Below are 21,947 nucleotides of genomic sequence, written 5' to 3'. Positions count from 1 at the left end.
AAATTATTAATAATTTTACTGAAAATAGTGAGAAATAACAAACTTGAAAAAGTTAAAGTTTTCGTTTGAGTTATTCAAGTGTATTGATCTTAAAACTATTATTGTGTATAGCAAGTTGTTTGAATTAATGCATAAAATTGATGATCTTGTTATAAACTTGAGGATGCTATTATTTATTTGTATATATATTTTTTCTTCTTGAATATTGGAGAATTGCATAAGAATTACGGAAGTTTTGTTGGTTGCGCATACATGCATAAATGAAATGAAAGTTCAGAGTTCGAGGAATAGTGGAATTGACGAGTGCGGTGCTAGACTAGACTGGGACTTTCAAGAAGAAATTCCCGTCGGTTATTTTTAATGCGACGGTTTCGTAGCAGTCGCGCTTGCTTATGTTTCAGGGGGTGGTTTTACTGCACGCTTTATATGTGTGGCAGTTTGTTGTATGTATGTGAACGTGAATGGGGGTTGAGTGCGAGTGGGGTAGGTTGAGGACGGGTGGTTCGGATGTAGAGCAATGAGAGGGCATGAAGTTACGAAATGAAGCCACAACGTGAATTGTAGAAGACAAGTCCCCTGGCGCATTGTTCCCACGAACAGCCATTTTATCACCACCCCTGCGTTCCTCCTCAAGCCAATAAACCTGCCAAGCGGCTCGTTCATTTGATTCATTCCATATTCCGGGCTCGGCCTGCAATTTACATGTTATCGATATTTTTATCCTCGTTATATAACCGTTCCTGAATCGGCCATCTTTCCTTTTTTTCTACCCTTCGCTCAATGTGTTCTTTTTTTGGCTGCACCGAATAATTACAGCAGTTGCCACTAAAGGAACCAACAATCCGTGATGAGCACCAGAGATCCACGATCCCAACGCTTGTTGATGTTTGGACAGCTGCTGAAGAATATCCTCCTACTACTACTCTAGCTCCTCCACGATTCACGGTCCAAAGCGCAGCTTCCGCCTGTTTGGCCGAAGGCAGCTGGCATTTATTATTGTTATTCTAACGGTTTTGGCATCAATCAAATCACCTGAATGCATAAGAATCCAACCACTCACTCACTCGTCCAACCGGGATTTTTCTGCTGAGTGAACGGACTCAGAAAAAAAAGAAGAGAGAAAAACGAGGAAGAAGTAGAGAAAGAAAAAAAAGATCAGCAAGAAATAAAAACAAAACTTTCGACCAAACGATTAGCCGAATTACGCGGAACTTATCAATCCTGCGAACGAGGGTGGAAAACTGTATGTGTGTGTTGGTTATACCGCGAGACCGCGGTAGAAGAGATTTACGCCTCTCAGCTGAAAAACCTAACCCTCGACTTCCGAAAGAATTGTTAAGTCAGCATACTTTCGCCCTTTACACGGCAAACTTCAAAGAAAGACGCTACGCGATCGTAGGACAAGTTTATTAGCCGTGTCTACAGAAACATTATCTTTGGGGAGGAAAATTTTTTGTTCGAAGCTTCCGCTTTTAACAAATTAACCCAAAACTAGTTTCATCTTTCATCAAGATGTTCATTTTATAGGGTTGGAAGATGAATGGATTAAGAAACGAAGATTATGCGGGGGATGGGGAGAAAAATGTAGGAGCCGTTCAAAAATACGTAATATTAAAGCCGAGGGGGAAAATGAAAGGAAAACATTACAAAGGTAAAATTTTAAATTAAGTGTTTAATCCATTGAGCGAAAGAAGGAAAAAAGGAGACAAAGAAAGGCGGTCTGTGGAAGCACAACGGATGTTTTTTTCCACTTAGTTTGTTGTAATTTCAGTTTAATTTTCAGTACTAAAAACAAATTACAAAAGTAACTTATTTTGTTTTGAAACATTTTTTTTGACGTTTTCCTCGTTTGATTTTTTTTATTATTTATTGAAAAAATAAATTTTGTAAATTTACACAAAAACAATATTAAAATAATGATTTTTTTTAGACTTTATTAAAAATAATATTTGTATTGATCGCCAATTCAAATACTATCCTTTTTCAAATTGTTTAACTTTCGTAAGATGTATGTTGGTGTTATTAATTACATACTACTATTATTAATTAACTTTATTATTAACTTTATATTATTATTAATTAATTAACTTAAATACTTATAAAAGTACTTACAAAATTATAAATAAATTGGTTAAAAGAAAATCAGTTTTTGCAGTCAGTTAGCTGAGCTTTAAATAGAATAGGTAATTATGTTCAAACAGAAGTCAAACCGGAGCATCACGAAGGGCTGGGGTTGCCAAAGGGTGGTAGGTGGTGAGGAGGATGAGCAAAAACCCGGTTTTCGGTATTCCCGATTCCATTGGCGTTTAGTGGTACGTGCCGAATATTTTCGTTGATAATTGCGAGTTTGAAAGATAGAACACGGGCCAAGTTTTCTCTCATCTGCTTTATCCCAATCTCCCTCCGACCTTAGCGGTGTACAAAGTACACAAAGCTAAAACAGCAACCACCTCAGCCAACATTCAGGGCGCGTAAGATGAAGCCAAGCAAAACTCTCGAACGTGACTTCGAATAAACTCCGTTCAACAAATATTTGTTGCGTCTTTGAATCTTTGCACCTGTGCAGCCGGCAAATCGTAATTTCCTATGCATAACAACCGCTCACGCTACCACCCCACTGGGGGTTGCGCGGGCGGTCACACGCTTCATTAGACCCGCAATTATTTGTGCAAACGCATTTGCACGGATTATTTGATCCGATTCATTCACACACTGAACCCGAACCATTTCCATCGTGCATCTTCTTTTCGTTTCCTTGATTTTTTAATAAACGCTCGGCTTATAAATCAACGCGGCGACAGTAGAAAAAAAATATATAAAAGAAATCATCGAACGAAATAAATCACATCAGAGGGCGAAAAATTTCCGTGCGCATTTTCCTACTTCTTTATTTTATTTCGCTTCACTTTCCACTTCTTCTTGATTCTTTCTTTTTCTTTTCTTTTTTCGGCTGCGATTCCGCGAGTGGCTTAATTTAACGAGCAAATATCGCCGCATGCAAAATCCTGAGGAACAAGGACGAAGGTTTTTAGGGATGGGGGTTGCGGAGGAATTGGGGAGGTTGGTAAACTGGTGGAAAAAGTTAGCGGATCGAGGGGCGACATAAATAAAATTGTGCGATACGAAGCGCGAATCGCCTAAGGTGGTGGAGGCGACGGCTCCGAAGGGTTTTATCTGGAAATGCTGGAATGCCAGAAGACTGCCGGCTTGATTTATTGCCACCCGATAACATCCAACTAGTTACATTCGCATTGTTAACTTTAATCGATAAATATTATGGTGTATTAGTAATTCCGGAGCTGTCCGTGTGCATCTGCTGGAAGCAGAATCCCTACCCATATCGAGGAGCATCGGGATGGATGGATAGAGGAGATGGTTAGGAGGAAGGAAGGAAGGACCGGCAATGGAGAATATTACGTGAGATCGGGGAACACAATGCTGTCGGTGGAGAAAATTTGCAATTTATAGCGTAGATTAACTGTGTTAACCAGATTCTTAAACCGCATCCGGAAATTTATGACTTACTTACGTGAGAACCTGAGAGATTGCGGCCCGAAACGAATTACACACCACTCGACTCGTCCTCGCCACTTTCTTTTCCTTTTTTTTCTCCTCCCTTATTTTTTTATCATCCCCTTCTTTTTCTTCTTCTTCTCACCATTTCAAATCTAATTAATAACTACATCTTCCTTCCACCTTCTTCTCCTCACCCCTTTTTTTAACGTAATTTAAAAATCCTTTCAGAAACGCTTAAGCTAAACTCTCATTTATTAACTCAAGGATTTTTACATTGCCGTAATTTTTACGCTTTTTTTTCTCACATTATTTTTTTTTTCATCCGCGCGCCAATTTTCCGCCGGCATTAGCTTTTTTTTACCTTTGCAATTTATTACTCGTATCTGAAATCAAGGGGTTAATCTTTATATATTTCATAATTTGGATACTTAACGCCGTTAAATATTAAGTCTGATATACTGAGCAGTTTTCTGCAGCACACAAATTCGATCTTTATACACGGTAATTAATGCTGTTCGGTGTAAGAGTAGGGTGGCGATAGAAATCCCGACATTCAAAATACCGACATTCGAAATCCCGACAGTATCAAAATTCTCTACTTACGAAGTAAATTATTGTTATTACAGGGTATGAGTAGGGCTTTATTCATTATGATGATTAAGCGTTTTCAGGGAATAATAATAAAAGATACTGACGGGATTATGGTTGTCGAGATTTTGATACAGTCGGGATTTCCATATAGTATACGTGTGTACGAACTGATTTGCATGTTAAATCAGAGTCAGTTCGTGAACGATCCACTTTAATCACATTTCCAATTCGCTTCTTTACTTTCCACTCAAATCGACTGGTGTACTTATGAATGTCTATTCTATAAAGTCACATATATTTAACATCCAAACTAACAATTATATATTTTTTTCTTGTTTCTTTTTTTTATTTACAGAATATTTTAGTAACTCTAAAAAAATAATTTAAACCTTAAGATATAGGTGCACTTTATTTGTAAATGACCAACAATACAATTGAATAATTGAAATTAGTTTGCAAATGGAAATTGTCTACAAGCAGGAGAAGTAACGTGTGTCTCCTATTATGAAATAGGCTAGGTAATTAAGTAAACAGCATACGTATAGTTACAGGATTGTGGATTTATTTACATTTGTATGAAGTTTGATGGGAATTTCCCCGTGGTTCGAAACATAATTCGAGGCTAAAACATCCCCGTGTGTTATTTCAGCGATCAGATCTATTTCTGATTATTCAATTATTAAACTAATTAAAACTTAGCGCTAGTCCGGGATTATACAATGATCGGTGTCAGTGGATATACCGACCCGTTCGCAACTTCAAACAAAATTCATATTTTTTTTTTAAGAATTTTATTACAATCATTATTTTCTTTAAGTTTTATTAAAAAATATATATTTATATATACTTTCGTTTTTTGTTCTATTTTTATGATGATAATAGTTTTATTGTGGTGAGAATATTATATTTCTAAGTTTTTTTTTTTGTGTTTCAGAAAATCTATACATTTATTAGTTAATGTATGCACATACTAATTGAAATGTATTCAGCAGCAGTGAAATTAAAACTTTTACATGCATTTTCATACATGATTTAGCAAAAGTATGTGCAAACAAAATGTACTATTTAAATAAACAGTTTTACAAATAAAAAGTAGGTTGAAAAATTCTAATTTAGTGTAATTTATATCTTTTATTAATAAAATCTTACATTTATTTGTAATTAAAAATATTTAATAAATGTTTATTTTTAATTATTATTATGATGAAACTTCAAAATTTTTATTAGTAATAAAACTAATGGATTTATAAAAACTAGCTAAATTTTCGAGTTATTAAAGAAAATCATTTTTTAACTCAAACAGCGACTTTTTTCAATTTTTTTCCAAATTATATAGCTCATAGCAGGCGATTCCGCGACAGCACAAAGATGCACAATAGGCTCGTTGGAAAGGTGAGATATTCAGCTTTCAATTGTGTGGTGGATCATGTAATAATCTTTAGGCGTTGTTGAGAAATTCACGAGGTTTTCGAGTTATTAAAGAAAATCCTAGAATTTTTTATTAAAATTTTTATGCTGTATGTAAATTTGATTGATTTGGCATTTATTTTCAATACTTTTGGGTAAACCAAAAGTTTCATTTTCAGTACATTCATTCAGTACAGCATATTTAAATTTGAAATATAATAGATAAATGTACATATTTTTAAAACAAAATGCATCAATCAAATTGATGATACACATCCCAGAAAAATGTACCGTCCAATATACTATAGTGTCTAAAAATAAAAAGTTGGTATCGAAATGATTGATTCCTATAATTATCATAACGGTTTCCAGCTAATAGCTCACGTGTCCTCATTAAATGTCACAGACTAACAATCCACGAACGCTCGAATGTAATTGATGAAAAACTGCTAAATTGCATAGAGCTCAACTAACAACCGTTCTTATAGAAAATGCATGGGATTTCAATAATTCAGTACTTGAATAATTTGATGACTTACTTTTTTGAGGTGAATGTGGAAACAGTTCAAGGAATATTGTTTTGGTGTGTAAATGTAGAAACAGAAACTCTAAAACTGTATAAGGGATGAAGTGCATTTGTTGTTCCGGCGATGTTTTTCGCACTGTGTAAGTTAGCAGTCGACAATATTTTTCACTTTTCAAAAGTTTTGTGCAATTTATCATTCGGTTTTCCGCGATAAATCGATAGGGACACCTACACGCCGACATTTACTAAAGTAGGAAACTTTTTCGCGAGGGGCTCCACGGGGGGTGTATATCTGCACACGTATATATATATATATATATATATATATTTGATGTGTGTTTGCGACTAAATTTCGTTGGTGTGTAAGAGGGAGAGCAAAAATAAGGGGGCTCCAATTTCTTTGTTGCATTATTTATTTGACCTCCCAATCAGATGGGTTTTTATTATTGTTGCCCGGAATGCGGTTAAGTGGTGGCTATAATAAATGTGGGGGACGGTAGACATCGCCTCCACCTCCTTATCCACCCCGAGGGCCCAGAATGTCGGAGGCATTTCGTTGATTTAACCCTAGGAATGCTGTCCAGTTGCCCGGACACGTGCTTAATTGACATGCAGTTGCGGTTGTCCCGTAATATTCGGACAATATTCCCCAGTTTTAGTTTCCTACATGTGGAATTTGCGGCGGCGACAAGATTCAAGTTTTCGCGTTAAACCGCCCCTGCATGTGTGTGTGTATGCATATACGTATATATACATATGTGTTTATATGTGTACGTATGTGCGAACAAAGTGGGTGGTGCGGGGTGGCAGAACGGTTACATAATACAAACTACTTCTTGACGCTGCGGCATATACACACACTAAATCGAGCATCAAATAAAGCAATTATTAAAGTTATTTTACTGTTATCTAACTGAGGCATCAAGACCAGACGCCGCCTAAACGCGAACTTGTGTCATTACGGGGAGCACAGAAACCGCCCCCTCACGCCGACTGCGGCTGCTGGGACCCCTATCGCTTGCCCGAACTTCCTACAAAGAATCGTATAGATTTTATTGGATGTAAACATTTCCGCGGTGCAACGTCGTACTTCTCTTGTTCTTCTAGCAAAATGATCGAAGCGTCATAAAATATATACCACCATTCGGAGAAGCGAAAATTTCAAATATTCATCTTATTAAATACTCAGTTGCAGATTTAGCATTTAACGCAATACAATTTTGAGGTTCATATGCATTCTAGAATGCTAATTTAAATGATTTTTTTTGAACACTATACACCAGTAAAATATAATGATGGTCAATTGGTCTCATTAAGGTCGTCGTGGGTCCATTTTATTATTTGAGACCCTCTTGATTTAAGGCCCCCAAATATTCAACTTTCATATACATCTATTGGATACATTCCATTTATTATAGTTTCTGAGAAAGACAATTTTTCCAGCATTAATTTTTCATTTTTGAACAAGAATTACAGCCAAATGGATATAAGCACAGCAATAATTAAACACACGTTAATTCTATCTATTAAAGTTTTAAAAAAAAAAATACTAAAACGTATCTAGTTTTAAAAATGGAACTATTATTGACTATTAACCGTAATGATATTAAATTAAATTTTAATTATCTTTTAATGGATTATATAGATGTCGGTATTTGTGTTAATAGAGTCAAACAGTTGGTTTATATTAAATCAATTGAAGTTAAAAAAAAATATGATCGTAGCAACAAACGAACACACGATCGAACAGTTTAATGAATATTTACAATATGCAACTGCCGAACGATAAATCCAGTTGGACTCGGTTTGGCTGAAATTTATAGACGCGTACCTGGTTTATTTGTAGCCTGCTAAAAGTGCAATAAAACGTGATTACGTTCAATATATATATACTATATATATATATATATTGTGTATATATATGCACATATCGATGTATGTCAGTGTGTATATTTGTGCTGCGGTGGTGGCGGCGCCGGGTATTTAGTCCACGTGTTCAATCATCAGCCCACGTATGCATCATAATCTTCTCATTATCGAAACAATCTCAATGCATCCAGTATACATATATGGAGCTCGTGGTGTTGTTGTTTGTTCAGTAATATACAATGCAGATTAGAACCGGCCACAATCAATAGCAAACGTGGTTGAATAATTCACCACCGGCTGATCTGCGACCGGGTGAAGCTTATTTGCAGCGGAAGAAAGGGGATGAAATGAACAGCCAGAAAAAAGTACACACAAAAACTAAGAAAAAAAAAGAAGAGAAAATAAGAATCTAATTAAAATATTGCTGACGTTTTAGAGTATTGACACAATCACCGGAAATCATAGAATATGCACAAAAGTGTTGTCCACCGAAATGATTTAGATTGAAAATTAGACATTTTATAAGAAAAATATTTGAACAATTAGAAAAAAATACATACAAAATTTAAAAAAAAGAGTGGAAGAGAAAATAAGGAACTAATTAAGATATTGCTGACGTTTTTAGGTAATAAGTGTTGACACAATCACCGGAAATCAAAGAATATGCGAACTTTGTCCAACACAAAAAGGTGTTGTTGTCCACCGAAATGATTTAGATTGAAAATTAGACATTTAGAGAAGAAGAGAAAATAAGGAACTAATTAAAATATCATCTCCTGTTTTGCAAACCGCGGAATTAAATAAGCTTATCGGGAAGTCTAATTGCGGCGTATTTAACTATCAATTCAAGCGTTTGCTTTCGAGATGTATTTATTTCATACGAAAAAAAAGTATCAGCGTTTTTAAGTACGATTTATTTGTAAATTGAATAGGTGGTTATGTTTCGCTCAATGCGTTCTCCTTAATTAGGAATGTATTTCATTTGCGTACATCTGCATTCTTCTTAAACAGATGCACGGATGCAGCTTCGCATTGAAAACAGTACTTGGGGGGCGTGCAATGAATGAAAATCAAATTTATAAAGTTTACCCGTTGAAACTGAAAACAGAAAGAACGGGGTTTCGAGAGTGCGGAGGAAAATGAAAAACAAAATAAAGAAAAAATGAAGGAGATATAAAGGGAGCCAATTGCATTGGATGACACGGTCCAGAAGAAAATTCATTCCGACATTGCGGGAAATTAATTTTCTTGCATTTCCATAAGTCGGACGCAAATAGATGAGAACCGGAAGCGGATATAAAAGTAAAAGCGTAACTTTTATACTGCGAATAAAAAATAATTGATAGGCTTTTCATAATTTTTGCGCTACTATTTCATCGCTTTTCGTATGCGTATTTTTTTTTAATTTTCTGTCATTGCATCAGTCACTGTAAACAGATCCACGTTGAAAGAAGTTTCGCAACGAGTCGATGGATAAAATAGAGGGACGTGTTATATAATTAATGGCATCGATCCGATTCCGGCGGGTAAAACACACGGATTCATCTCGGATTCGGTGATTTCGGATCTGGCGAATTCCTGTCGTCCTCGTGATGGACTAGTGATTGACTCTCTACGAGATTGAAAAAAAAAATATGCATGGAATTCAGTGATTTTTTTTTACCGGATAATTGAACATGAAACATCTGTTGGTTGGTTGGTTTCGTTTTCTGTAATCTATAGAAAATTCAAAATATATTCAATTTAAAAATAATATTGATTACAAAACTTTGAATTTTTGTAATATTATAAATATTACAAAAATTAAACGAAAATTGTAAAAAAAATATTTAGTAACTTTCATAATAATTCCATTCAAGTACTAAAAAAATAATTTTATTTTGTATAATATTTAAATGATCGAAAAAAATGGTATTTATTTCAAATATTTACAAAATTTTAAAAAATATCTATTTTTTTACTTTTCAAAGATTTTAATAGTAGTTAGTTTTTTGTTTATAATTTGGAAAAAATCAATGAACTTTATTAATTATTTATTTATAAAATATTATTCTTTTATTCCATCAATTTATTAATTTTTTTTTCCCTACACAATCAAAGAATATGCGATAATTGTCCAACGTGTGGACAAAACAAAAGGAAATGTTTATCTGCATATTTCAACTGTCATCCGATATGCATTTAGATTGAAAAGTAGACATTTTATAAGAAACATATTTATTTGAATATTTATCATCTACTTTCAAATTAGTATAGAAACTTACAAATGATTTTATTAAATTATTTACATTTTTATATTATATCATAAATCTGTACTTCTTTTTTAATAAACTTATATAATTAGTACTATGAAACAGATTTGTTAGTATGTTTGTATATTTTATAAAAGTGTAATATCTCATACTTCTTATTCGACATACTAGAAGTAGAATATACTATATTACTGTACTACATATAATATAGTAGGTTATTACTATATATTCTAGTATACTCTGAATTATAAAGGGGTTAGTATTCAAGGATCCAAGTATTATGAATGAAGTGTGAAGCTTACATTGTTCGCTTTACAGGTCATTTCGGGCACGAGCGTGAGTCGTAATAAGTTTTCAATTGGTTATATAATTATGCAGACGACATTATTGAATTAATGCGGCCATGATTGGTGGATGCGGTTGTCTTCATTAAACATGCAGATTTGTAATGCACCGCCAATACCCTAATTATTGCGACTGTAATTGCTGGATGCGTTGTTATCTTAATTAGGCTGTTCGGTGTATGGGCAAGATACGGTCTCACCATTCCAGCATGTGGGAGGATGGTGCAGAGGTCGACGAAACACGAGAAAAGAGAGAAATAAATAGAAAGAAATATTAAAACGTTGTTGCATTCAATTTAGACTTGTGTCATTGAATCTACGTGGCACTTTACGTCGCTCCCTATATTTTTCGTTATTCCTTGTTGTTTTTTTTCCTGTTCCACGTGTGTTTGCTCCACCTTTATATAACAATTGCGTTTAGTTTCTTTGGATATACGCAAATCCTTTTATATTGGATGTGTGGATGTACCATCTGCCGGAGGATTTAGGGAATACATAATGCAAACTCCGCTAAGTCATACCAGGATGGAAGTGTGAAGATCTCGGATTGTAGAGTCTGGGGTTGAATGCATAACAAATAACTAAGTGGATACAGTGGCTGTATTGATGCTGACTGCCACTCAAGATGCGGTCTGATTTACATCTGCCCGACAGCCGCCCACACCTCCACCGGCAGCGCCGCCCCGTGTCACACCGAGATCAATTCCGCAATTAAGTTTGCGAAATCGTTCTTGATAAGAGGCGGAGATACGGCGAAATGAATGTAGGGATCGGACCGGCGGGGGTCGTATCTGCCTCCTTCTACTCCACCTCCTCCTCATTCTCCGTCGCCTTCGGGGGTTGCGTTCGAGGGGTGGACGGGTTTGCCTTGCCAGTAAGCTCGCGTTTTCAGTTTCGTATGCACATGTAGTAGAATATAAGGCGGTGTGACGGCTCGCATATAGCATTTTAAAAACGGCCTCCAGTGACACATACATCATGAGCCCTACACACCCGGCCAGACAGACTCCCTGTCCATTGGCCCTTCTGAATATCCCTTGATAAATTATATCACGAATTCTATATCATTTTTTTACGTGAATTTATTTAAATAATATTTACTTCATTCCGCAGGATTCCTTTTTTTTGTTTTCTCTCTATCTCTCACCCTCATTGTTACACGCTTACACATTTATCACCCGCCCAACGACCCACAGGCAAACAACCAACTTTACTTTTTTTTTCTCCATCTCTCTCCGCACTCCGACGAAATCAGAAAAACATATCTAATGTAATGTTTTGAATTTACTGCATTCGCAACTCTGACAGCAAACAAAACCACTTTCAGATTTCAAATTTTTATACAATTTTCATAACCATAAAATAACCTTTGGTGACTTCTTTAATTCTAACACATCTATTATAATTTATGAAACACATAAAATTAATTAAATGTTTGTGACTTCAGTATTTCTTTAATATTGTAGAAATTTTATTATGAAAATTTTTCAATTATTTTCAAACTCATTTTTAATAAGATTTTCATAAAAAATAAATAATTTCGATTGTCTTGTATAAAAACATAAACAATCTCAGAAAAGTGTATGTTTATGGTTGATAATTTGTTTTAAAAAATAAATAAATATGAAAAGTTGCATTTTCTGAAATTCTATGCCGGTTTCAGGAACCAAATATTTGCGAATTAATAATGCATAGCAGAAACTCGTAAATTTCCTACTCTCTCTCTCTCGTTTCTGTTTGTTGATCTTCAACAAAGTTTGTTTTTGTCCAATATACTGTGCAAATTAAAAACAAATGTCATTGGAATTGTTACATTCATTAAATATAAAAATCAAAAATTTAAAGGTAAGTACATACTAATAATGGAAAAAAATCATGTAAACAATTGTGTTTTAATCAAGAATTTGTTAGCAAATAATTGTTTACGATCTGTATATTATTTGTAATTTAGATACAGTTTTTGTATTTTCATGAACCTTGAACCATTCAATGTTTTGAGTCTAAATATACAGAAAATAATTAACTAATTATAAGTTGTCCTCAAAATAATAGATAATCAGAAATTAACTAAAATTATGTACTTAAAATTATAACATAATCAAACATTATCGAATTATAACAATTGTTAATGCCAAAATATGTATTTGCAAAATGCAGAATCCGATCCTCGCCAATATTTAAACGAACCAAAATTAATTATCCTAATTTGTATATCGGCCTTTCGGTAATTTATACAATTTGGTATCGCGTGACGCAATCGCGAGGAGGGGCGGCTGCACGCGCGGTCCTGGGGGCTTCGCGGTGTGCCGCAACCCCCGCAGATACAACCCCCGTAACGGTTGATTTCCACTTCCAGATTCTACGGAAAACCCACACCCTCGACACCATACATTTAATATCTCAATCTGGACGTTCGGAATAAATCTTTCTTTATTAGACATCTCGCAGTGATTAAAGATTGCCGCCATTTATAATGAATGCTCTTCCAGACATTCCCAGACGTTCCTTTTCAGAACTAATGCCGTGTAATTTACTTTGAACAAATACAATTCAATTATATTCTTTTTATTTTGTGGATATTAAATAAAAAGAATTTATATAATATTTTGTTACGCTTTAAAGGTAAATTAAAATTATGATTTGTTTCTTCTTCGGTGAGAATATAAATCTTTGTATATTGTTTAATGGCAACTGACAAATTTTTATTACAGTGTAAAACATATTTAATCTACACCGTTATGTAAAAAAAACTCTTCAAAAGTATATACGAAAACACGTTAGAGAATTCTACATTAATATAGAAATAATTTAATCGTTCATTTAACCCTTTGCAGTCGAGTGGATATATCCGCCGTGCCCTTAACATAAGAGAATTCGCTTATGCAAAATTGCTTTAAAAATCGTAAATGAATTTGACTTAAAACTTATGTTCAAAGTAAGTCGAGAAGTTACTGTATACAATTTGTATAAAAATTCGCTTCTCAAATATTGAAAACTTATATATTTTTGAAGAGTTTGTAGTATTTTATTCAAATAATGATAATACTTACATAATACTTCATCTTCGAAGCTACGTGCGTAACCTAAAAGGGATAGAAAGAATAACAATTTTCATGTACAAATCGAAAATGTTACATAAAAATCAATAATTTATATAAAATTAAAAAAAAATAAAATAATAAATTATAATTGATTTTATAAAGAAATATTTCAGTATATTTGGTAATACAAAATATATCATGGAAAGTACTAAATGTGTATTTTTGTAAAAACAATACCAATTATTATAAAAACTATATTAAAAATAGGCATCAACAAAAAATGCGTCTGTCCCGGTTTTAAAATAAAGTTTAATTAAACGTGAATTAATTAGTTTACAATGGAAAATGTGTGAATGAAAACCAAGCAGGACCCACAACTGGTACAAAGAACTTTCAGTTACGTGTATCTCTCGCTTCCCCTCAACCCGTTTCCATGTAAAAGTCCGTATGTGTCTACATTTAATTAAGTAATTAATTAATCTCTAATTAAAATTAGGATATTAATTTGAATAAACAAATATATGTTGCGGATATTTTTATTTTTATTCTCATTTTATGTGTTTCCCTTTCCTCTTTCCGTTTCGTCACGATTTGAAAATCATGTGTTGCGAGATTTCGCTAGGGGTGCGCATACGATGAAGGGTGTATACTCGTTTCTCTTTTTTTTGTGTTGTTTCCACGCAGGATGAAAAATTCAGCCGCTTTTAGTTAGAGGAACACGAAATGAGTGTTGCGTAATGCATAGCAAGTAGTTAGCTGAAGGGTTAGATGAGATACCCGTCTGGAATTATAAACTGGCCAACCCTATGCTACATATTGGTTGGCGGAGGCGGTTGTGAGCGTGCGTATGTGTGTGATTCAGATTTTCGCTGCTTTTATTATCGCCGTTATTATTATATAAAGCCTCACCCTCGAGAATTTGTCTTTCAGTTATGAAATACCCTTTCATTGTGAAATAATACTTATTAAACAATACTTGCCAAGTAACATGTAACAGTTTTTAGACAATTAGCGCCTCGCTTAAAACTATGATTAGATGACTGCGCCCACAGGCTATTTTGCATAATCGAAATCTACTGTAATGTAAAGGCTAACTTTTATTACTTTTATATCTTATAAAGAAACAATCTTACTAAAATTATTTAATTCTTCTTTGAATGACACCCAATTGTTTCTATATAACAGTAATAACTAATGTTAGGACTTCTACTGACTAAGCTAAGCAAGCAAGTACTGGCTGAACAAACAAATATAATATATATTACTTGTCAAGTATTGCATAATGAATATGTGATGGCAAGCAAAGCTCTCTGTATATTTCATCCAAAATATATTATTTATCATTTGCAGCTTTTGTGGTGAGTGCTTCTTTATGTTCAATGCCCATCAATTGTTTCAGTTACGAACTGTGACTTTGGTGGCTCAGGCATTACAGATACACTGAAAATCAATAATATATTTGTTTGTTTTTCAAAGTAAATTTATAATGCTTTCAATTGAATGTATACTTTTTGAAATCTAAAATATTGTTTAATTAAAATTGATTAAATTCATAAATATTGTTGAAAATATTTGGAAATACTTGAAATAGTAATAATAATATATAATACTTATACTGCATTTAGAAATAATATAATTGTGAAATAAATATGAAATTGAAATGCATTTATTGATAGTTTAAATTTTATGAGATTCTATAAATCGATCTCTTTAATAATAAATAACACACAAATCGTTTATAAATATTTAATTTCACTGTAATCTGTTTCCGTTGGTGCATTGTTTTATTAATCTGTGTAAATTGTTAATAAAACCAATAAAATATATTTATAGCAATTAATAACGAAATAATAAATGACTCCATAAAATCACCAAAAAGTCAACTAATAGAATAATAATTTACTTTTGGAAAATTTGTAAAATATTATTACATCCATTAAATAAATAACAAACACTCAATTAATTTAATGAAAATTTAACATATTTTGTTAATTATTAATAAAAACTACAATTTATTACATATTATTTACAATTTAAATATATATATACAACTGTTTTTTTTTGTAGAAAAATTTTCGATTTTGAGTACAGTGGAACCTCGCTTAACCTCGAGTTTAATCCATTAATCAGTAGTGAAATACGCGTATAGTGAAACACGTTTTCCCATATAAACCAATGTAAATTCCGTTAATCTGTTCCATGCCGAAGAAAAAAAGTATAACTTATTCTCAATTTTTCATGATTTTTTTATATCTATGGTTATTTTTATTCTTTAGCTTTTTATTCGGAGACATGCCAGTGTTATTAAATTTTGCACAAAAAAATTACAAATAACATGGCTGAACACAAGTTTGGAAATTTTGTGATCAAAAACAACACCAAGTTTTTAAAATGATGTAGAAGGCGTGCAGTCCGGGACTTCTCTTCTCATCGTCACTCGTTAAGCGAGTCATTATACGTAAATGATAATTTATTTAAATTAAAATTAGTTTAATTCGCTTAGCGTACAAATTTGTATAAGCATTATGTACGTTAACTGAGCGTGAGTATATATTTGTTTTTTCTTTATAGTAGTTATCATCAATAGGTAATAAATACATGTAACGTTAAAAAAAATAAAAAAGAAATTATTTAATATAAATTTAAAATAATTCAATAAATTTTAATTTCTACGTAATGCAAATTATTTATATGATAACTCATTCATTTCACATTGTGTGTCAAAAAATATAATATGTTATCAAAGTGTATGTATATTATTTATGAAAAAATACTATTTGACTCACACTCAGCTTCTGTGGGAATTTGCCAAAAGTACGTCCGTACGAATGTTGAGTGCGTATGTGCGAATAAAGTAGTATTTACGTAAAAAATATATCGTACATGTATAATAATTTATTTAAATAAAAATGTGTTTGATACGCTTAGCGTACACACATAAATGTATAATTTGTACAAGCAACGTTAACTGAGCGTTGTTTCTCTTTATAGTATTTATTATCAATATGTAAAACATGAAACGTTAAAACAGAACAATTGAAACATGAATCTTGAAGTTGTTACGGAAAACTCGATAAATTGTGTTGCGACTATTAATTCGATGCCGGAATTATTGACATTCAAGTGCGCGACCCGAGGCCGAGGTCGTTCTTCTCGTCATTTTTATTTTTCGATCACATTTGTACAGCACAGTTTTAGTGGTGTTTATGTGTTGACGGGAATCCGATGCGGCCATAAATTTTCATATTGGCATAAATCTACAAAAACACACTATAAATACGAAGGGAAAATGTGTACATGCAAACCCTCACACATCTAAATTGAATATCAGTTGGGTAACACTGCATATATATGTTTGTGCATGTGAGCGAGTGAGAGAGAGATAGGGTACATTCTTTGTTTCTTTATTTTTCGTTCTATTTTTACTCTATTTGTCCTTTTTTTTCTATATTATTGGTCGTTTTGCATTTTCCGGACTCCAGCGACGATATTTATTTTCAACTTCGTTCAATCTGTCGGATAAATTATGCGCCGGAAAATCAGGATGGAAACTTATCGCGATGGACGTCGCAGACGGCCTCCCCCGTCTACCAACAGCTTTTAATTGGACGCGGTTGCGGTTACGGCGGAGGCGCCGAGCAAATAATTTAATTGGATTATATCTGCGACGCGAAAACATTTGCAAATTAAAACCGTACAAAAGAACGCTTCTTCGTAGGGACGAGCGGTCTTGTCAATTGGGAGGACGGGGTGGGAGCAGAAGGGCGAGCGTCGCACGACCACGTGGTCTTCCCGAGGGACCACGGTCGTCCTCCCTATTATCGGCTTGATGCATTCTCTAATTACCGGGAGATTTATACACAGCCTCCGGCTCTGGGCAACGTTTATGCCGCTTTTTACTTAATAACTATAAAACGGTTGCGGGGGACGGGCACAGCGATATTCCGTAATTTTAATGGCCAGCGTTTTGCTAGGGGAAATAAACTACTACGAGAGATAACTATTTTTGATTTAAAACTGTTTCACATATACCTTTCTTGCTTCTATTTAAATATCAAAGAATTCTGTGAACATGAGTTATTTATCTATAAAAAAAAACATATACTATTTTTACATTCTATATACATTACTATATATCAGGGGTGGGCAGGCAGACTTTTTGCAGCAAGAGCCGCGCCTAAACTTTTTGGTATGATAATTTAAAAAAAATCTCAATCATAATATAAAATATATATAATATTTGTGTTTTGTTGTGGCTCAACAACAATACTATTGAAGAGCTTCATGCGGCTCGCGAGCCACAGTTTGGCAGAGTTATTTTATAAAGAGTCGCGCGGTTTAAACCGGTTTTCAAGAAAAGTTAAGATTTTTTTAAAAGTTGTTTTTTTTTGTATAAACCCTATTAAAAATCTTATACTAGTTTCAAAATTAATTATGTAATATTTTTTCTTTGAGTTTCATTGACTAAGTGTTGAATATTGTTATTATATAAAAGGTATATAAAAGATAAAGATTGTATATAAAAGAAGTTCGTTTGGATTTTGCAATGCTTTGTGCAATGAAAATATTAGTCCGTTTCGTGAGGAGCAAGAGAGGAAGAAATAAAGAATCATTAAGCGAGTGTTTGTTCTTTTGGGAATCCGTGATTTCTCGCTCGAAACACGTCCTAATCAAACGCCCGCCCGCCCCGTATTGCTTTTTTCCCCGAGATATAATAAGAAAATAAAAGGATAACATCGAGGGGATTGCAAAGAAGAAGCAGCGAAAAGGGGGGTTTGCAGGGTCGGGGGGAGTGGAAGGGTGCAGGCGGAGAAAAAAAGAAATCTGGAGAATATAATAAAGGCGCCGCTTGTGTATCGTCGCAATTAGTCGCTGCAAGCAATTAAAAGTTGAAGCATTGTTTGAGCGGACTAATGGCTAATGAGAGTATTTGAGCCGAGATAAAAGCGGAAATATTCTTCTTCGGAAAGTCCTTCCCTCAAGTTGCTCTTATCCCCAATTTCACCGCAAATTTTCCTTATGTTTACAAACCGAATAACAACAAGTTGAAGAACAACAAAGAAAATAATCGAAATTTTTTAATCAAGTCGAAACCACATCGACGACAACAACAAGCAAACAGAAGGAGAAACGCAAAAATCAACTGAGTACCATAGAATGAAACAGTGACAGATGTGTGCGTGTGTGATTTGCAACCCCAAAATTCATCCCTTCGTCCGGAACAAATCAGGCCAGCATTTAGTGCCCCGTTCCGCCCATCAATCAACCCCCAAAAATTCGTCACCGCCATCGATTTTTGCCGGCTCTTCATTTCGTCTCATCCACCGAGAAACTTTCGCATATTCATTTTCTCCGTGAAATTTCAAGGGGAAAACTTTTAGGCGAAAGATCTCGAAAGGAAAGAGCAAAAAAAATATACATTGTCGGAAAGGGTAGAGCGAAAAAATTGCAGTGGACGAACCGGGAAGCTGGAAAAACAAACCAACAGTTGAAAATCCAATTACGAATCGAATGCATTGTTGCGGTAAGCCAGGATCCAAGAGGGATAATAATTATAATTAGCGCATTAAACGCTAATTGTTATTTAAACTATAATAATATTATTAGAGTTTAATTAATGAATGCATACAGAACGGTGGACTCTAATACGGTTAGCTTTACGCAAAGCTTCGGAATTATTTTCAGTCCATTATTATTCAATTTACATCCACACATTTCAATTTTCAAGTAAACAACACTATTATATAAATACATTTTTTTTAATTACTTTAAAACAACATAATAACAAAAAAAACATTTTAATAAATTACAATAATTAATTCATATTTATTTTTTTGTTATTGTTATTGTTATTAATTAAAATATTTATAATATTATGTCCACTTTTTATTATTCTTATTATTAATTTGTACACTTTACTTAGTAATTACAAAGTATGTAAATATATATATATTTTTTTATTTCAGAAAAATGCACAGATCAATAGGAAAATCGTAATTGGACTTCGTGCAACGTAACTTATCGTAATTTCTATTTTTTTTTTTCATCGCCCAATAAATAAACTTAAGAATCCGATCACTCTCTTGCGTTAATGATCGAAGTTCGTCGACCGTTCGGTTTTCCTTCTCTCTCTCCCCCTTTTCCCCAGCTTCTTCACTAATTAGAAAAGTCATCTCCGTCTAATTAAGACCGTCGCATTAAATTTTTCAATACCGATTGCCAATCATTGATTTTCTTATTTCTAAAACAACACACAGAATATTGATAAAGTTATATCATAAAAAAAACAAATCATATTCAATATTAATATTTAATTACAAAATTTATATTTTCAGTTAATAAAAATTTAATTAACATATTTAGGACAAGGCGGATATATCCGCCGCTTTTTCGCAAAGGTTAATTAGTAATTTATATTGTTACTTCTGATATTTTTTTAATCAAGTTACGTAGATATATATCTTTGAAATAAATTATTTATTAGATCTCATAAATATTGGTTTGTTATGAACATATTAGTAAATGCACAATCCGCCCACAAAGCATTCGTATTACAGAACTGAAACGTTGCATTGAAATCGATCCTATTTGATTAAAAAAAACAGCGGAATGTGAGAATCATTTTTTTAAACGCCTCTCTGTGCATTCGTTATACAGCAAATGCATAACTTTATCTACTTGTGGTGTAAATTTATCTGATGTAATACAATTATCAATTGAATATGCGCAAAACGGATGGATGCCTTAAAGCATTATTAATTATCCTTAATAAGGACACCTGGGCTTGATTAAACGTGCGGCCACATCGGCATGTCCTGGACAGCGTCCGACCGCAGGACATCCTCGTATCCGTCTACCAATAACTTAACATATGGGAAATTTGCGTAAGGATTTGATTTGATATTGACTTCGTTTATCCGAAAAATCGGGATTGTTTCGTAGGATTTCAAATGGTGTTTCGATTCGGGCCGGATTTTCAATCTCTGGTTCACTAACGTTGGAGGAAAAGGTGAAATCATATTTTTTTATGAGTATTATGTGTTGTTGTTATTGTCGTTGTTTTTTATTTAATCCAGAAATTTCGATCGTCTATAAAGAATAAATAAACGAATAGTTATTTGGAACAAGCTAAGTGTTTTCGTGAGGATCAAATTTCTGTAAACATGTTTTGCTGAAGCGCAGATGGAACTGTTTAAGCGTTATTTGTAGTGATTCATGGATCTGCTTCTATCGATATGGAAGAGTACATAAAATGACTGCGTTAATTAACTGGGGCCCCTTTTATTTTAGCATTTCAAATCAGCAGATCGCAGATCAAAGCATCCGCATATTCAAACATCGAATGTAAGTAGCTTTGACTTACGAACACTTTACATAATTTTAGCATATAAATCGTTCGTAAGTAGGAATATCCATCCGAAATGCTCAATTTGGGGGAGGCTGCAAAACTTAAGCAAAATCTATGAATTAATTACTTAAGATCATTCGCATCGTTACCATCAGCCTTTTAAGTTTAAAATAAGGATTATCTAATCATTAAAATTAAATTACAAAAACTTATATATTGTAATTTAATATATGTAAAAATGTCAAGAATATTAATGTCTTTTCTTATCTAATAAATATATGTTACACAAATTATAACAAAACTAATATGATATAAAAATGCTGCCAAAATAAATGTTTATATAACTGCAACATAGATGCGGCTTTAACTCAGCGGTGGAAATACTTTATTAAAAGTACCCAAGGGTCCAACAATGTACCTGTATGATACTTCCAAAGAGAACTTTTCGAAAGTTTCTCATTGTCCCCAGAGCCAAGTTGCATAGCGCTATTTATATTTTTCGACTCGCACCAAACATTGTTTCTTGTCCAAACTATAACGCATGCAAATACAACTCGACATCAATTATTTACACACAACACTATTTTATCTTTCTACCACTAGATACAATAAGCGTATTAATACTGGATTACAAGTTAACATCCCTCATTGCTCATGTTATGCAGAATAATTTAATTGAAATATATATATAAAAAAATTGTTAATGAAATTCTAAATATTTGATACAATTTTTTTGTATTTGTATTTTTACTATTAAACACTATTAAAAAATGTATGATAATTTAGAATTAAGTTTAAATATATTGTTTTTTTCTAATTTTATTGCTTTTAAAAATTTAATTATTTGTTAAATCTGTTATAATAAAATGTAATTAAAAAACGTACATAACTATAAAATATATTAAATACACATTGAAATGGATTTGGTTCTATTACTTATTTTTATAAATAAATATTGCACTTTTATAAATATATGCAAATGTGGTTTTTACGTTCATTATTGTCTCTGTGAAAAACATATTTACATTTGGATATATTGAAATTCGTGGTTAT

General features: G+C 33.1%; 1 protein-coding gene across 3 annotated transcripts in view; it reads right to left on the bottom strand.

Annotated features, from left to right (window-relative positions):
- The window catches only part of LOC108564215 (lachesin-like), a 106,813-nt gene that overhangs the window by 65,982 nt on the left and 18,884 nt on the right, over positions 1 to 21,947 (bottom strand). For 2 of the 3 annotated variants that reach the window (XM_017923174.1, XM_017923176.1), the window contains exon 2: positions 13,556 to 13,588. The exons of the other annotated variant lie outside the window; for it this stretch is intronic. In XM_017923174.1, the coding sequence (XP_017778663.1) occupies positions 13,556 to 13,588 (33 nt within the window). The remainder of the gene's footprint in view (positions 1 to 13,555; positions 13,589 to 21,947) is intronic. 3 annotated transcript variants of the gene reach the window in all.

Source organism: Nicrophorus vespilloides, unplaced genomic scaffold (genome assembly GCF_001412225.1).
Source record: "Nicrophorus vespilloides isolate i.1.1-1 unplaced genomic scaffold, Nicve_v1.0, whole genome shotgun sequence".
NCBI lineage: Eukaryota > Metazoa > Arthropoda > Insecta > Coleoptera > Silphidae > Nicrophorus > Nicrophorus vespilloides.
Note: the sequence above shows the minus strand (reverse complement) of the source record. Positions and strands in the feature narration are given on the sequence as shown.